Raw genomic sequence first — 19,743 nt, 5'->3', positions numbered from 1 at the left:
TCGTTGAATGGAACAAAATGTTGGAAAGGCCCACCTTTTATAACCGTCCGATAAGGATAATATAAATCCGATTAGTTACCGTCCCATTAGCTAATTAACGTTAATTATTAAAATATTTGAAAACGTAACTCTTATGCGTTTAAAAGAATCTTTATTAACGAAGAGTTTGGTTTCCACGAAAATCACTCTACAACACATCAACTTAATAGTTTGAAGGATCACATATGCGCTAATTTTAATATGAAAAAGAGTACAGGACTTTTAAAGTAATTTATAGAAAAAGCTTTTGACACGGTATGGCATAATATGATTCATAAATTATATAAAAATAAAACCCTTGAAATAATTATAGTTCTCTAATGAAATGTACTCAAATAAATGTAGAAATTATTGTTTAATTTTGGTTTCACATAAATTGTAAAAGGGTTTTGTATTTTTACCTCAAATTTTTTTTATTGTCTTTGAATGTCATCACTACTATTTATATTTACTCAATTGTATTGAGATAATATAAAAGCGTTATTACTGATTAATTATCGTCTTCGTCAGTAAAATGTTACTGATTTCTTCAAAAATTAAAATTGAGTAAGTGTTTTTCATTCCAATGCAATGAAAGTCTTGTGTGTGCTTTCTTATAGGCACATATTTTTTGGTAGCTGTTTAATAAAATATGTTGAAGACACTTTTTAACTTTGTTTTTAAAGTTAAGTTATTTATTTTTTTCTTATGAGCGTAACTTCTCCCTGCTTAAAATTTAAAACGCATTTCTTTTATATTTTTCTTATTCATACCATCATTGCTATAAACATTAACAAGTTGGCTTTTTTCTTTCTTACAGAAGCAAGGCTTGCACTTGGCAGCAATTTAAAATATACACATTGCAAGCACAACAAATAAAGTTATGCTTGTCATATTTATATATGGCAGTAATACCAACTAAGTGAAAAAATCGTATCGAAAATAACTAGACTTGAATATTTACTATATGTTATAATTTAAATAATTATCTAAGTAACTACTTTCATACTATCAAAAACAAGAGTTGCGTGTTTTTGGACATATTTACATACATTGGAATAGGTTATTGTTATAACATAGCCAGACTATGGGATATTATTTCATTATTCATCAAATGTCCCTCTCTGTTAATAAAAAGGTGGCAGAAGCGTCACATAAAAATGTAAACACAATTACAGGCGTTTGATACGTGATGGGGTTTGGGAAGCAGCCTAGGACAGTTGCTTCTTTCCACGCCGGTAATTATGAGACTCCCAAAATGGGGGTTGGCAAATAGAAAAAGTTTGCCGACGAAATTAAACTGTGGGACGGAGAGCAGGCGCGGAATGTAGGTCGATTTCCAGGTCGGTAAGCAAATAAGGGCCGTGTTAACTCGAGTGGTGTTTGGATTCGGTAGTGGACCACTCATGCTGGGAAAATTCACTTAGGTCGAAATGCCGGACACGTCCGATATCCTGTTTGTTTTGTGTCTGCGTAATCCTGGCGTAAATTTAAGGTCAGCGATAGAATTTTTTCGGTTGACCCTTCAAACATTTAAATAAATTGGTCTTATATTAAATCCGACTTATGTATATTCTGATATGGGCCACCACAATATCTTTGTCATGTGAGACATGAAGAGGGTTAAATCAAACATATGAATTTTTAAAGGTTTTTGGGGCTAAAGGGGTGTGACTTTAAAGATAAAGTCTTTGCTGGCGAATCGCGGCTGATAATGTTCATAAATCAAATTGCATCGCTTCTTAAACACACCTCCAGAAGTGTTTACGTCTTAAGAGAAAATATGGTTTAGATGGCTGCTTCAGCGATCATGAACCATGAAGTTTGAAGAACAATGATTGTAGACGCAGAGTCAAACGTATTGTTTGACGCGCGTCTTTGTACAAAGATAAGTTTTTGGTGATAGTGAAAATAGGTGGTTAGCATATCGGGAACATGGAAGTTGCTAAGAGCACTGGTAATATACGCAGAGTCAAATGTATTGTCTCTGGCGCTCGTTTTTCATACAAAGAGTGGTTTTTGTGTTACTAAGATCTCTCTTCCGTTATGTTATGTGTGTTCTAAGCTTTCGTAACGGTGTGATGAGATTTCTCTTTTCGTTGTTCAAGTGTCATTATGGTGATTTTCAAACAATACTATTGGCACTGGTGATTAAAATATCTCAAACTACGTTATAAATAAAGCAATACTAATGTGCGAATTACATATGTATGTCTTACAATACATATATCACTTAAATTGTTTAAGCCACCTTTCAAACGCTTCTAATTATTTTTTTGATAAGAAGCGTTTAAAAATATTAATTAAATTTTATGTTATAAAAAATACATTATGAATACAAATATTTAGATTACACACGCATGAATTTATATACTGACCTTATATTTTATATAAGCGAAAACAGAAACATTCATCTCAAAAGGATGTTGGGACTTTGCGGCCGATAAAACCGACATATTCTCACAGAATTGGGTCACGCCAAACTGCAAAAAGATTCTAGAAAATTTCCATTCAATATTATTCGAACAGTCTTTAATATTATAGGATATATACACATACGTTCGTGCTAAGGTGTATTTGTATAAATATTTACGTCAAGAATATAATTTACATTGGTAATTTGCGTAACGAGCGCCGGTTAGATAAACAACATTCATATAAAAGGGGTGCCTTTTATTTATGTTCATTTCCTTTCGACAACAAATACTAGCTTTAATTGTAAACAATCGCTCTCTTGGTGCTAGTGAGGCGAAAGACTTCGAATAACAACAAAAGAGTCTTTTTAAAACATCAATCATTCGCAAATTTTCATTCTTTTTGGTGCATTTTTTATGGGCGTGAAAAAAACTTCGCTTCTGAAACGTCGTTAAAATGTGATTTACGACGAGGACGGCTGAAGGTGTTTTTTCTACTTTTCTCGGGAAACAACAAAAACTCTTCTCAGGAGTTTTATTGTTTTGAGATTTAATAATAAGTTATCGAAAACTAGAAAACAAAGCCTCGAAGCTGTTTTAATATATAATCTAAAATCGCATCATAATCATAAATAGCTAAATTTGTTTTGTAAGCACTAAGGTTTTATGTCTAGTAAACAAAATTTTTTATATAAAAGTTTCCGATCTGCAAAAAAATATTTTTGCTAAATAAATAAATAATAAAATCAAGAAATTGATTAAAAAACTTTTTTTTTTAATTTCTTGCTCGATTTTATTTAATTATAGTTAACGATACCTTAGTTACCATTATACAAAAAGGTTTTTATTTTGCTTAGTTGAAAACGATGAACTTTTACGACCAACATACATATGTATACAGTCATGTATATATATACATACATATATACTAAAAGTACTTTGCTTTTATCTGATAAACTATTAATTCTAGTTTTTTATTTTGTGTCTGATAAAAGCAGCAACATTGTTGGTTATTAGTATTCGTTAAGCAAAAAAATGTTGTTAAAGTTAGACTTTTTAGATAGTATTAAATAAGTAAATTGTCGATGCTATTATAAAATAAATAATAAACGACTTTGTCATACATTGAGTAAAAATCTAATAAACTACGTTATTGACATTGATGTATCCACCAATATTAAAAATGGTTGCTTTATGTATATACTCTATGATATTAGTTTCACTCATAACATTTATATTATAGTTTTGGGCTTCTTGTAATAATTTATTACTTTTAGTTGAAATACATGAACGTATATGTGACGCCCGTGCGTCGTCGTCGTCGTCGACAATAGGGAATATGAATATCTGGAACCTTTGATATGTTGTCTTTTGTCTGTAAAGTTGGTTTGGTTTAGTATTATGTGGTTGTATTTGAATTAAAGCTTGTTTTTATCGTAGTCATCGATGCAAAGTGGTTTCGCAAAATGTTATTTATTGTGAAAATGGTAGTGTTTTTTTAGATTAGAATAAAAAGATATAATTTATATTATTTTTAAAGCTTTATTTTTAATGACTTGTAAATTTGAAACAATAATGTAACTGGTATTACTTAACACCGAGCAGGCAAATGCAAAAATGAGTTTTAAATTGTTTGTAGAATAAAATTTTATTTTTTATAGTGTCTATTATATGTCGGTCTAAGGGCCGCAATGACATAATGAAATAATGATTCTTGCTTTTGTACCTAGGTATTTTCTAATATAAAGTATATTATAGTATATTATTTAAAACTAAAATAACAAAATTTTGATATTTTATTAATAAATAACAATTAAAAAATATAATTTGCATTAAAAAATATTTAATAAAAAATATAATTTTAGGTAATTATTTTTTCATAGAAAAGTTTGGATTTTTATCAATCAAAATTAGATATATAAATTAAGATTTAATGCTATCGCATTTTTTAACGAAAATAATCGAACGTTTTTCTTACGAGCGGAACCCTTTTGGAAAGACAGTTCCTAGCGGTTTTATCTAAAATTAAATCAGTTAAGTAGATACTCTTGCAGAAGGCCGCAAGTATATTTATACAAGATAATCGATATCCATAGGGGTCTTATCCCTTATATATATAATAATATAATATAATTAGAATCTTTGCAATCAGATTACAATTGTTTGCACACCATACAAGTATTTACCGATCCGAGTTTGCTTTAATGACCCTCAATTGAGGATTGAACACCCGACTTCCACCGGTTGGCCTCCACCTTAATTAGCGAAAGATCGAACTCGTAGCAAGCAACAAGCCACGGCATTAATTATCGCCCGCGGGCGAAAGGTTGTAGACGACTGGCGCGTAACATTTGCTTAGGAAGCATATTAAGGTCGACGACGGAAACCCGCTGTTTTCCGGGTATAATATTCGAACCCGTGTTTTAAGGGAAGGTCGGATCGAGGTAGGATGGTTAAACTTTTTCGTCCTTTAGCACGTATTAAAGGGATTTTTTCAGGGGCGTAAAAATCAAAGCGACTGCGCTAAATTGCCTGAGGTGAGCTTTTTGATAATTCTTCGCGACAATTTAAGAGTTGACGGTGGTTCTTAAAAGCGTTTTTTTAAAGTTTGTCTTTATCGTGCGATATTTGAGAACGGTCGGACGATTACCGTAATATCACACAGTTCTTAATCTGAGCGCGAGATCTAATATTCTGGGCTTTGCCGGGGTCTCGCGAGAGGAAAAGTTGAATTTTGTATGAGTTGAATTTTTCATGGTTTGCATAAGTATAAAGAAAACTATACATAGTACGTATGTATGTGTTTATGGAATATAATCTAGTTTTATAGTTGCAGAGATAACAAAAAGATAATTTGTATAAGGGATTTTATAAAACCGATTCATAGTATGTAGGTCTGTAGTAGAATATTTTACTAATAAAATATAGAATAAGATATACAGAAATAAACAAAATATTTTTAAGTGTAAAATTATACGTCATATGATTTAATTCGATTATTTGAGCGATCGATTGACGAAAGAATATCCCTCCTCTTTCAATATGTAGTAAGACAGCTATTTTGTAATTTTGGAAAGAACTTCATTCAATTTCTAGTTTGACAAATAATATCGTTTTTAATACTAATCCATTTATAGGAGGCCAGGACCGCCACATATTTTGTAAATTTGGCCTGAAAAATGCATTTAATGAAATACTATGAATCTTAATAAAATTAAAATTATAAAAAACAGCAAGTCAACTTATGCTTTTCCCCTAAAAAAAATTGTTAGTCACCTGAAGGTATTCTTCTTAAAAAAATATTTTTTGTAATGTTGACGATTGTTCATAATTATTATTGATATGCTTTTGTGTGTGTTTTTTTTGTAAAATGAGTTTCGGAGACCGGCAAGATGTATATTATGTGTTATTCTTGAAAAATATATTTCTTGTGTGTTTTGCGATAGACCGTTGGCGTTCCATGTGGCAATATGTAGTAAGACAGTTATTTTGCAATTTGGGAGAGAATTTTTTTCCAATTTCCAGTTTGGCACATTAGATCATTTCTAAGACTAATACATATGGTAAAGGTCAGGAATGTAACATCCCCCGTAAATTTAGCCAGAAAAATGTATTTAATGAAATAATTAGAATACATTTTATTAAAATAAATAAACTAAAAAAGTCGACCACTGACTGGACAACTAACCCCCCCCCCCCCGGAAAAATCTGAAATGACATTCCTGGTTCTAAACTAAGAATTCTCGGATTATCTCTCAAAGAAAATCTAAAAAAACAGATTCGATCTATCCAAAAAATATATTTTTAAATATGTCATTTTCCCGATAGATATATATTTTTATCAGTGAAAATATAATTATTCAGAAGATGCTAGTAAAATTAGAGGATTTCAATTTTTTCATACGTAGTAATATATTCATTTACATACATAATTTATTTATATGTAATGTATATATGTTACAGAAAATGGGTATTTTTCGGTGAAGTTTTATTTTCACTTGTGAAGTTCGAAATACATAGTGAAAGTTCTAAAACGAATTATAGTTCTAGAATATTCATAAGGTCGAGTCTAAGATGCAAACTAAGCTAAATAATCTTTAATGGAAAAATAAGCGCAAGAAGAAATACAGACAGAGGTCGAATCTCGCATATTGCTCTATAGTTTTCCGCACTTTTATACCACACTATGTTTTCAAAGTATAAATGTTAACCTTATCGATATTACTACGGACTTTTGACATGAGAAGCATATCTAAGCCAAATTTTGACCAATAGAAGAACGCGAAAAACAATTATCCCTTCTCAGAAGTCAAAAATTCACGTCAAAAGCAATAAAATCGTGTCGGAGCCATAGCAGTGGAAACGCTCGGCAACGAACGTTCCCACTGCGACAGCGCCGACACGATTTTATTGCTTTTGACGTGAATTTTTGCCTTCTGAGAAATGATAATTGCATTTGCGCCCTCCTGTTGACCCAAATTCGGTTTGTAAGTTTTATTAATTAAAATATTTAATTAATATAAAGATTGAAACCATTGATATTTGTCTTTCAGCCACTAAAGCAGTATGTGCTTAAATTTAAATTTAAGGTTATTTTTATTGTAGTCTTCGATACACTAGTATAATATAATGGCTTTGTGTGGTTACGCGAAATATTTTATAGTAATTTCTGATACGAAAATGACAATTTACTTTGATTTTTAGTAATTAAAGGCTATATTGATTTTTTTAAAGTTTATATCTAAAAGTGTATTATATATTATATTTATAGATTTAACTTAAATAGCTTGTAAAATAGAAAAATTGTATTTCTGGCGCTACTTCACATCGAACAAGCTAATGTTAAGAGATAGGTCTGATTAATAGTTTGTAAATTAAGATTACATTTGCTGTGATTAGTGCTCTTTCTTTATTCAGCTTAATGACCTTATTGTGGCAAGCCTTTTAGAGCATATTTACAAAATATGTTTATTAAATTTAAGCATAGAGAAATCGCCAGGTGATTTATATTGCTAGTAAAATTATATTTTTACAAATTATAATCAAATTATCTTAATAACGTTATTCAATATATTTATTAATATTTTTTTTAAAAGGATTATGAATACTTATGTAATAAATAACTTATTTCATATAATTTATATTTTTTCATAGAAATATATATATGTTTTTTAGTTTAATAAATATCACGTGTATAGTAATTATGTATTTTTTGCAGATATGAGACGTACAAAGCCACACTGAAGAAGATCCCAGCTACGAGGTTATCTCGTTTAACCGAGGCCTTGGCTAATTATGATCCTATTCTCAACGAGTACTTCTTCGACAGGCATCCAGGTGTTTTCGCCCAGGTGCTCAACTATTACAGGTAATTTTATTATCTAACACCCACGTTTTCACTATAACATCTTAAGCTAATTAGTTTCCATTTAAACACGCCTACTCAATATGAGTTAATTATAAATACTATATATGCCATACGTATAAAAGTGATTAGGTTTATCTTCTGTCTGTAGTGTCATATTTGAGTGTACTAATATTTAAAGAGTAATGTTTTAATTACGAATGTGTAGATTATAACTAACAACGTACCAGTTCATAAACAAATAAACAATGTTGAAACAGCTAGTACAATTCTGCCTCCATTTTAAAAAAAATCGTTGTATGTAGTACATTATTTAGATCAATATTTTCGAATGAATATTGATGCTGCTAGTCTCGAAAACAGGTTAAATTTGTCTCACATAGACCCTTTTCAGTTTTTTCATCAATATTTACGAGCCATTTCATCTACTTTCGACCTATTTCATTCGCTTTCAAAGTTTGACATTTTAAAAACGAGCTCAACAAGTTTATCATATATGATATTTTTTACTTAAAGTGGTGACCAAAAATAAGCATTAAAAAATCTGACTGATCCGCATTTATCAACTCTCAGTTTAATACACATAATTTAGAATTTGCCCCTAACTTCGATATTCGGATCTTCAAGTTTATCGACCGTGAACGTTTTAATGATGTTCTATTTGAAAAGGAAAAAGTTGGATCATTAAAGAAGTCATATTCAGTTTGGCGGTTCTTCATTATTATCATGATCCCAATTTTACGATCGTTGCGTTCGACTAATTGAATTCTTTCATGATAGAGTTTTTTAATATACGTAAATATACGTATAAGGAGCACATTTTTTTTCTCTTTGTAGTATAATTTGTAATTTGAATGCAATGCAGTAGATATATAATATATAAAAGTGGATCGTTTGTTATTGCGGGCCCGTAAAATAGAGAAGGTGCGTTAATATCTTGGTCATATATTGAAGATATTGAATTCTGCACGTGCGCTATTTTATGACAGTGAATAATGTGCTAGAACAATATACACAATGGAAAATATGGCTTTGATGGAGCTGGTTTAACTTGATATTTTAATTAAACTGTTAATAAAAATGGTCAAATGTTAAAGTTCTATTTAAATTTATGAAATGGTCTAAGGCTTTTTATATTTGTACATTTTTTGAGTGACGAGAAATTGTGAATATCAACTATTATAATTTAGGATAATATTATGATCTATATATTATAATGATGCAAAATAATTTGGCGTTGTTTTTATTTTTTGTGCTATTATCAATGATGCACTTTCAGCTATAAATATGATATAATTAATATTATATGTGTTATTCCATGCTGTTTTAAAAACATTAGGGTCTTGTTTTTATTACTAATTATTTTATGTTATGATCTGAGATATATAACGTTTATATATGATCTGATTTATGAGTTAAATATTTTTTTTATTACATTTTTTAAAAGTGGAAAAGCTACATTATTTTTTAATTTTAGGCATATTGTAATTGTTAAATTAAAATTATACTGACTAAAGAACTTTTATTATCATAACATTATTCATAATATTAGACACTAAATCTTGAATCATTCTATATAGGAATTATTTAGTAAAACCAAACATATATTATGATAATTTTTGAGCATTTTGTCAAACAGAAGTGTGAAAAAATTTATTGAATGAAATAATCATAGCAAGCACATTATAAAGTATACAATAAATAAATGTGTATTTTGTAGTGAAATTATATTCTCACAATTTTACTGAGTAAAAAATGTATCTAACAATTGTTTTTTAATTTAATCGGATCAAAATCTAAGCTCAAACCTAACCTAAAATAATTAGCCGAACCCAACATGATTTAATAAAATTTCAAAAACTATAGTTAGTTTTAGACCTTTTATTAGGTCATAAAGGGAAGGTTTGGGTTCAATTTTTTTGGACTTAACAGATAATTAACCTATAAATTGATTTCTAATCGAAAGTATTATTGAGGGTTCATAGTTGGTTTTATAATTTTATATCAGTTAAAAATAAGAACTATTCTAGTAATTAATAAACTTTAATAACTAGAAAAAAAAACTTTTTATTATTTTAATCAACAATTTTTTTTATGCACTCAAATAAACGTTTTATGCGCGTCAATAACAATTTAAAACAGCATATATTTTCACTAGTACTTGTCAGTGAAATTATATTTTCATTAGTAAAACAGGTGAAAGTGTATTTCGTTATGATTGTACTGAAATGCAAGTGAATATATATTTTTATTGGTAATACATATTCACTGTAACATATATCTGGTATTAACCAAAATATATTTAATTTTAATTTTGTTGCAAATAAAAAATATTTATTAATTTATTAAAATTACGTTAGAAATAGTAAATAAATAAATTAGTATTAAAAAAATTACATATTAAAATCTTTAAACTAAAACTAAGCTTGAAATCAATTTAAAATGTTTATAGCTAGGTTTATTAATTTAATAAACAACTTGTCTTTAGAATGATCTTTGAATTTGCATAATAAATTTATATATTTTGTGTATATTTAGTTTATTTAAAAAAAATAGTTTTTAATAAAATTATGATTGAGTGCATAATGAGTTTTTTTATAAAATTAAAAATAAATAAAAAATCAAAGCATAATGATATTTTTAGAATGTATTTTCATAATAACACAATAATCGTGATATATTTGAATATACAGTAATATTTTCTTAGACGCAAATATGTGTTGTAATTTTAAAGAATAGCTTTCAATAAAACTATGATATAAATTGTAACTGAAATGTTAGTGAAAATATATTTTTTTAATTAATATACATTCACTGTAATAAATACACTAAGTAAAATAACATAAATGATCATTTCGTTAAAAATATTGACAATAAAAAAAAAATATACATAATTATAATCCGAAACTTAGTTTTAAATTAATAACGATTATGTCCACTAATGTATTATAGATAATTTTACATTTTTTTAAATTTTAACAGTGAATAATGAATTTTTTAGAAAATATTAAAAAATAAAACATAAACTAGCATATAATTGTACTAAATAGTAACTTAAATTTTTTCTTAAACTTTTATTTATTAAAGTGAATCAGAGTAAGTTATTCTTAAATAATCAGTTTTTTATTACTTATTAATTTTTACAGAACGGACTTGTATATCCTTGTATACTTTTTGATATGTCTGCAAACATAATAGTAAAATTACATTTTTTGCAGTGACGTTTTTTTTATATTTTGCAAAAGTGAGATTTATATAGCATACTAAATTGAAACGGTTTTTGTTAAATGTTTTATTAAATAATTATAAAATATGTTTTTGACAATATAATAAAAAAAATATTTAAACAGCACAACCTAATTATAAAATATTATTTTTTCAACCAATATAAGGTAAATTTAAATAATAATTTAATGGAACATCCTTCATGGTAATCAAAATATTTTTCTCTCACGTAATAATATTGTAGAGTGCGAGTGACACAATGATAGGACTGCAAAGGAATTTTAAATGAAATATCAACATACGTAACATGTATACGTTAAAACGTAAATTTACACAACGTACACGTATAATTTCGCTTATTATTTTATTCGCGACGTTTTGTACAATTTAAAAAACAAAAAAAAAACATATATTGTATGATATATATCATACATATGCATCTATCTATTTAAATATATATATATTTTTGTATAATATATTATAGAATATCTCTAATAATAAACCATTTGGTAAAGAAAACTCATAAATCGCTGGCTGAGATGTAACATGTAGAAAATACAGTCCAATGTTTCACGTTTAACTTACTGATAAATGGTGCAACACCCGTTTTTGGTACAATTCCAATGCTTTTTAGGTGACATTTAACAGTTGGCTTTTTGCAACCGTTCTTCTTTATTTACGTGGTATATATTTTGCATTATGTAGTGTAACATATCATTATCAATATTATAATATTATTTTAAAATCTGAACTGAGTAAACCGACAGAATAATATTATCATTATATATTATTATTATTTGTAATTTTAATCCACAGTTTTCAGAACGATGCACGTTTGCCAAATTTTAACAGTTTCATTTACGAATTACGCCAAGTGTACTGGGTGTCCCGAAACACGTTTTCCTTTAAAATTGCTGACTTTATGGGGCATAAAAAATATTACGACCTCGACTATTACATTATGTAGCCAGTCTCAAAGGTGTCATATTTGACGCAAAGATACCTAATTATTAACTCCGCTGTTAATTATTCCGCAGGGTGGCAAACGGGATAAATAAAGGCGATGGAAATTAATTTTAATACGTGCCTTGTATACATTACTGTATACAAAATCTGATCTAAAACACAATTGGAATTTTTGAAAAAGGGGAGCAGTTTATTGAGAAATACCCTAAGGGCTAACCTGACCTCTTTTAAGAACAGAAACCCTTTTGAACGATATCATCGATATTCTGATCGACATAACGTTATTCCTGCATTATATAACAATTCAAGTATTTTTCGATGAAAAATTATTACGGTACGCTGTTTTGTTTCGCCGCCTTTGAAATGTGTTATTTTGGTTTATGGTTATCATATATTGTAATTATAATAATTCTTCATATACACAGCCATTCGTTTTGATATATGTTCATTAACCCATAAACGTAGGTGGGTACATTTTCGTATTTAAGGTTTCCTTTAATATATTATGTCTATGAATATATTATTTTTATTTTGAGTTAATTGATAACAATATTTTCTTTATATTATACAGAAAGTGAAAAAATTGTATGTCACTTCAGCTCTTCTCATCTTTGAGTTCTTTGTAAAAAATGTAGAAAATGTCGAAGGCACTCGAAACAAAGTAGGCGTTCTCTTATAAGTGTACTTGAAAAGTAAAACTTCTTCTTCCATTTTCCGTTATCGATCTTCTATTTTCCGTTGTAAATATTAAGACGAATCACTACTATAATACACATGGAATTTAATATTATATATAATACATAGGAAATTTAATAATTAATCTATTTTTCAATAAGTGACCATTTGATTTTTATTTTGATTTGTATAGTATTAAACTACAAAAGAAACATTTTTATTAAATATATAATGTGCCAAATTACATACATACATATTTTATTTTACATCTAGGTAAAGTTAATGTATATATTATATTTTATATAATGTATTATGAATATAGTATTTGCTTTTTATTGTGTGTTTGAATAAACTTTTTTGCCAACACGGAATAAGCGTCAGATGTTCGGAAAGAGTTACGAACAACCCTTTGACGAAAGCTCTGCTCACGCTGAGAATCTTTCATATGTGTTATTCCGAATTCAGGAATGATCTGAAATCTCCTGCTGCTGAACATTTCCAACTTTTTTTCACCATTTGCAACCGAAAAATAGAGAGAACAAACACATTCACGTGTGATGGACAGATTATTTTGAAAATGTTCAGGTGGAATGAAACAACATCGAAAATCATTGATTCCAATACAGATTTTTGAAAAGTTATATTTTACAAAATCGAATGCTCTTTCAAAACATATGAAGAAAATGTAAACAGGCTCACGAACTTTTTAGGCCTTTTATTAAATCCAAATTGTTTTTATTTATATTACGAGAATTTTTCCATAAAATATTTTTCCATTAAAAGCTGGTGTCGAAACAGGTCCGGTTGACTCATTGTTTTTTTGCAATTTTGATGACATATTCTACCTCAAACTTTATTAATGTGTGCAGTCCCATTTCAAAGTGCTTCTCCTTTGTTATAAATTTTCTGTGGCTCTCAAATAATGATTTTTTATATAAAAATAATAATTTTATATTAATTATTTTATACGATCAATTTGTGTCTCTCCTAATTATTTGCAAAATACCGTTTTATTTGGTGTTTTTTTTTCTATAAAATAGGCGTATGCGTCAAGGTGAAAAAGCGCACATCCATCACTGTGTCGGTGAGGAAAAATCCAAATTGTAACGACCCTTATGGATGTTTTAGTCCTTTGGGAGCGTGTAACGACATTATCGCTTTTGGCACGTGTGAAGTACAAAAGGAAACGTAGGTACATTGCGTCACACACCTAAATTGGTTCATTTCTTGTCGGAATCGGGTCTCTGGACTCTCTCTTCGAACATAAATACTGGCGTCATTTTTTTTTGGGACCGATTTTTCTAACAAAGAGCACATTCTTTTCCGCGAAAATAACACGCTAGCACTATCGTGGCGTAACAAAATGGATCACTAGAGGCGTTGTGTGTGAATGATGATCAAAAAGCTACTGGATTATTAAAAAAAAATATGTTTAACTTTTAAGCGATGTATTGTACTCTATTACTATTGCTTAAGTTATGTATGTATATAGTTTAGTCATATAAATTCATTTAAAATAAAATAAAATTAATAATTTTAAGGTTCGCTTCTAACCGTAAAGCAGTGCTCTGAATTATTTTTTTGTTATTACTTCCTGTGTTTTAAATCGGTCATCAGCTGTTGTAAATACTAAAACTGAACTCCATAAATGTTTTTAGATACTCGATTTTATAATTCTTGATGCATTTAAGAATACCTAAGGCAAACTGTTATATTTCAAATATATCAAACTTTACAGGAGAAACAAAAAACATTCCCATTTTGCTTCCATCTTCTCGACTGCTTTTATAAATTAAATATCATGATTGATTGTAGTACAATAAATTATGGGGCAAAATGGACATGTTTTTTGTCTCTCCTGTAAAGATTGATATATTTGACATACAAGCTATTTCAGTTACCACGACGATATTCTAAATTAAGGAGTTGGCAAACTACGACCCGCTGCTTATTATAATCCGGGCTGCGAGTTGAGAAATGATTTTATATTTTTGAACTATCTCAACCGTTGAGGAGTTTCTGGTGGTGTTCCTATTGCTTTGCAGTATTACGCTGTTTTAATTTAATAGCATTTTCAGTGCCATTTATAATGCTTTTTGCAATATTTTGTTCTCATGTTATTACCCGTGGACTTTTGGTGAGAACAGTTGCTAAAAAAATTGCACCTAGTGAGTGACATAAATGGTCAAGTTTTTTAGAAAACAAATAATTTCAAAAGATTTTATTAGTATTCACGCGGTGGTTTCCAAACTTTTTCGAATTTTAATGCCATAAAAGTACAATCATGTGCAAAAAGATAGATAGATCTTGACGAAATAGTCTGACAAAAATCGAATTTGTAAGGGATATTAGCTTCGCGAAGTTGTATAAGTGAAATGGAACTTTAGACACAGAAAAATGTAATCTAAAAAAAGTTTTTATTTGAAAATTTTTTTAAAAGAATTTAATTTGAAAGTTCAGTTACTTTTGCGTCGCACGTTAGAATCGTTGCGTCGCACCACAGGTTATGTAATCTATATTGAATTATATACAAAATATTCTCTCAGGAGAAAAAATATGTTTCGCGTTCGATACACTGCAATCATCTAATATTCAGTATAAATTTTCGCACGTATCCACGGTCGTCGGCGTTTAAGAGGTTAAGGGGCGAGATCGTAAAAATAAATAAATGCGTGTATCATATTTTATTGAACGTCGGAGCGTATTTGGCCGTCGAATAATGTGCGTCGCATAAAAATGAAGTCGAAACACTTTGCGTGTGTTTGTAGATAAAATAAGATGAAAAAACAGGGTGTTCATGTTCGTAAATTTATTTATTTTACAATTCAAGTTATTAAATTAACTTTTAGAGTATATAAAGAAAATATTTTTGAACAATTGATTTTTTAATTTTGATTTGAACGTACCACGTTCTTAACCACTTGCGTATAAATAATTATTAAACGATTTTACTTATCAATATGTATAAGTTGTTCTGTAGCGTAAATGTGATATTGGCATTTTTTGCGGCGTTAATCTACGTTTAATTCGCATCGAAGATAATGTCTTTAGCGTGCGAATGAATATTCATTAGGTAGCCAAGATGGCCGACAATCCAGTAGTTTTTTTGTTCAGAAAATTGCATAGAATTGGGATGGAAATCAATACTTGAATATGGAAGCTTCTAAAACCGCTTTTATAATAAAATTATTTATCAAAACCCTGTGTAATACTTTAAACTTGACATTTAAAAAATGGCGAATCTAGTTAATGAGAATTTCAATCCTGACATTTAAATTACGTTTTTTTTATTCATGTAGATAGCTTTATATTTCATCACGTAAATTGCTGCTTGAAATAAAAATAAATGCTGATTGATGAGAAAAATAAATATAAAAATACATTAAAGGCTTTAAAGTCGCCTCTTAAATTATTTGTTGAAAGAATATTCAATTATGAAATAAAATATTACCATTTCGTATGAAAAAAATCTGGTCTGTTTTTTTATGTCTTCGAATTTATGGTGGTCTTTAGAGGATTTGTTCAAAGCTCCTATGATCTTATTTAATGTCATGTGATATTTTCTTGATAATTCTGACTTTGCTAAGCTTATATTTATATACATTTAACTGAAAATGTAATAAATATAACATTATCAAATTATTTTATTATAAGATTTACTCTAATCCTATTTGATTTTACATACGATTAGCAAGTTTCCCAGATATATTTAAATCTAATTATGTAAATAACTTAACCGTAAACTGAGCACAATATAGCCTCACTGTATGTGTACCAGATTGAATTTAACATTGCTAACTTATTAGATTATAATAATATATAATGATTAAAGCAATAATATGCGTTTAAAGTTTTGTTATTTTGGTAAAATTCAATGGTTCGAAACAAAAAATATTTATGGTGTTAATATTGCTACCAGAAATACAAGATATATTTCCCTAATTTTAGTTGTAATATAATTTTTTTTTACTAAAATGATTTGTTTATTTATTTAGCTTAATAGGTGATTTTTACATAAATTTTTTTAACTTAACATACATTTAATATATAGCACAGAAAATATTTATAAACTACTTGTGCAGCACTAACTTTTGAAACATGCGTTATTCATTCTTAGTATATAAAAAATTCTCTTCAATAAATAATACTATTTTGATTGATTTTTCTTCGATGCAATTTAAATGCTAAGTTAAAAAAGCACAAGCGTTTTTTCTGTTCAATCTAATATAATTCTAGATTTTATCATAAATGTTTGATCAAATATTCAATACACATTTAGGTTTAAACTGCTTACTTTCTTAGATCACGTATTTATCTCAATTCTAATAAATTGGCCCATTGAAACAAGACGCTAATAAATTTCCGCGAATTCATTCAGTGCCTTTCATCCAATTAGGGTCGATTCTGACCTTGAACCAATCAAACAATCCCCCTAAACAACAGATCACGTTTTGCGCTTTCAAGGCCAGCCTCATCATTGGATATTATTTCATTTTATTTATTTATTTGCTTGCCTTAATTTACGATAACCGCAACCAAATTTAAGTGATCAATCATGGAAGGGCAAATAAAAAAAGCGCGGACAATGCCTGTTGACGAGGGCAATTAAATGTCGTGACGTAAAACAAAACTGATGTGCAGTGGTGTAGCAGAACATTTAACTTGATATGTCAAACCTATGACACTTTTTGGGATTTTAAATATTTTTTTTGTCGTGTTTTAGTGGTCAGAAAACTTTTTTGTAAATAGGTGCATCTGAAATATTTAAAGCTCAGCGGTCCAACAAGGAAAATTTAAGTGAGCTTTTGAAAAAAGCAAATAAAGTATATTTTTTTAAAATTAAAAATTCCTGAATATATTTGTTTAAATCTATTCTAATCTATATTACATTTTAATAACAATCGCAAATGGCTCGAAATCATCTTTATTAATATAATAATTTATTTGCTTTTTTTTGAGATAAAATTTTATCAAACAGCTTGCTACATCCTATTGTCAAAATTTATTGCAAATAATTATCTTGTAATGTTGATAGAGGATTTTGCTTTGAAAAACACAGCTGAAACTATAGTTTTCATTAAAAAAATACATCCACCACAAATTTTGGAAAAATAAAAATTTCATTGATTTTTAAAATTTTGATATCATGGAAAATAAATGGACAATCAATTTACGCCAATTTTTGTCAAAGTATCTTTATCGCAGTGTTTCATATAAAAGTATTGTTTTCATTGTAGTTAAAGTTAAATTTGTTAAGAAATTTATGGTATTTGCAGCAAAGGCTAATTTCAAAAGCCATTGAATATTTTAAAATAGCCATGGACGATTTTTTATTTAAAATAAAATTCAATAGCTTCTCTAAGTTTAAAAATCTTAAGACATTGCCATGACTAAGCCATTAAACTGCTACATTATGCAGCAAGTTAGGATATTCGGCTTTCATTTATGATACAAATGTCATGGAACTGACACAACTTATTCAATAACATACAATAGATTGAGATATATAATACAAATATTTTTTTTCAACTAAGTCTTAACTTGTTTTGTACATATTTTTAATACCATGTGCCACTTTTAAGTCAATTTCACTTTAGATTGTACATACTATGGTCAAAATCATGCGGCGGAGGGCACATTTTTTGGCGGAACTCGGCGGGAGTTTGACATACGGCGGTGCCTCATCCGCCGGTTACTCATAGCATATAATACAACACATATATATAATAAAATACTACTTCAGCGCAACCATCTGTCTAGAAAATTGATAATGATTCTCAACTCCATTAAAAATATTTTTGTTTGTAGTTGTTCCATGCAGACTATTCATAAAACTAAACAGCAACACCCAAGCTGTATCTGTAAGACCGGTGGTTCGCGTAAGTGTACGACGTGGCGTTATTGTATGGGCACAGCTATTAAAAATATTTATTTTAAATTTAATGTGGTTCAAACTATTAATTCACTTAAAACCTGACTTTTTGTATACATCTCAAAAATATAACATCTTTTGGAAAAACATGGGCTTTAAAAATCGAAAAATTTTGAACTCTACCGGGTGAAGGCAAAAAAATTTCAAACTCATTTGCTTCGCTAATAAATTGTCTATTGATGTTACACACAATGTGCTCAATAATTTTAAGAACTGTTCTCACTGATTAAAATACAGCTGCAATGATCATATAAAATATTATTAATTCATAGCTTTATTTTATTAGTTCATAAATGAGCTACTTGTAAACTTATTTTGGCTAAAGGCTTTTGCGATAAAAAAATCGTTTTATACTTTTCTGTTTGCCCATTTTTATCAAGTTGTAAATATTTTGTCGAGTGCCTTGTCTGGTAATGCCGAAGTACATATATTGTATTTGTGCGGAGTTAAAAAATGTAAAATCTTATCCCTTTTTGCGAACCGACCCTCTGATCTAGAGCTTCGCTATTCTTGAAATGTGAAATATTTTTGTATATTTTAATTAAAAAAAATACACTGGAAAGCGACAAATTTTCATAATTTTTTTATATAGAAATTCGACGTGTAAATTAATATTAAAATCTTTGATAAGAATCGGGATGAACAGTATATTTAATCCGTTTTATTAAAAATAAAACCTTTTATTTATTGTACACCTAAGAAGAGAGAATAAAATCCATGTCAATCAACCATGTTTTTGATGTTTTGACTTTATGTGTATCAAAATGACATCAAAGCTGTAATTAAACCGTTGTAAAATAATTTTACATGTTAATGTCGTATTTCATACATTTAACGCGCGGCAAGTCCCACTAGCATTGCTTTTATTAATCATATATATGATTTAATTAATAATACACCACTGGGCGATTTCCAGAGAGAAGGCGGAGGAGAACGTTGGGTCCACGACTAGACAAATGAAAACGAAAAAAAGACGGTCTCGTCGCGACGCCCCTTTGTTCCCCGGCGTGATTCAGGTCGGACTTGTCTCTAACAAATTGCGGGTCGGAACTGAGTCGTAGATTTTTTTTCCACTGCCACCAAGACTAAAAACTACAGACGATCTGTACTCTTGTACCAGTAGCAGCAGTGTCGAATGAGCGAATTTG

At 28.8% G+C, this 19,743-nt stretch overlaps 1 protein-coding gene across 1 annotated transcript in view; it reads left to right on the top strand.

The window, feature by feature from the left end:
• LOC148239263 (potassium voltage-gated channel protein Shaw-like) overlaps positions 1-19,743 on the top strand; it is a 204,591-nt gene that overhangs the window by 77,702 nt on the left and 107,146 nt on the right. The window contains exon 3 of the mRNA XM_088183931.1: positions 7,651-7,800. Within this exon, the coding sequence (XP_088040057.1) occupies positions 7,651-7,800 (150 nt within the window). The remainder of the gene's footprint in view (positions 1-7,650; positions 7,801-19,743) is intronic.

This window comes from Plectrocnemia conspersa, unplaced genomic scaffold (genome assembly GCF_051122295.1).
Source record: "Plectrocnemia conspersa isolate PC_06_02 unplaced genomic scaffold, ASM5112229v1 ptg000001l, whole genome shotgun sequence".
Taxonomy (NCBI): Eukaryota; Metazoa; Arthropoda; class Insecta; order Trichoptera; family Polycentropodidae; genus Plectrocnemia; species Plectrocnemia conspersa.
This window is presented reverse-complemented; position numbering and strand designations above follow the sequence as displayed.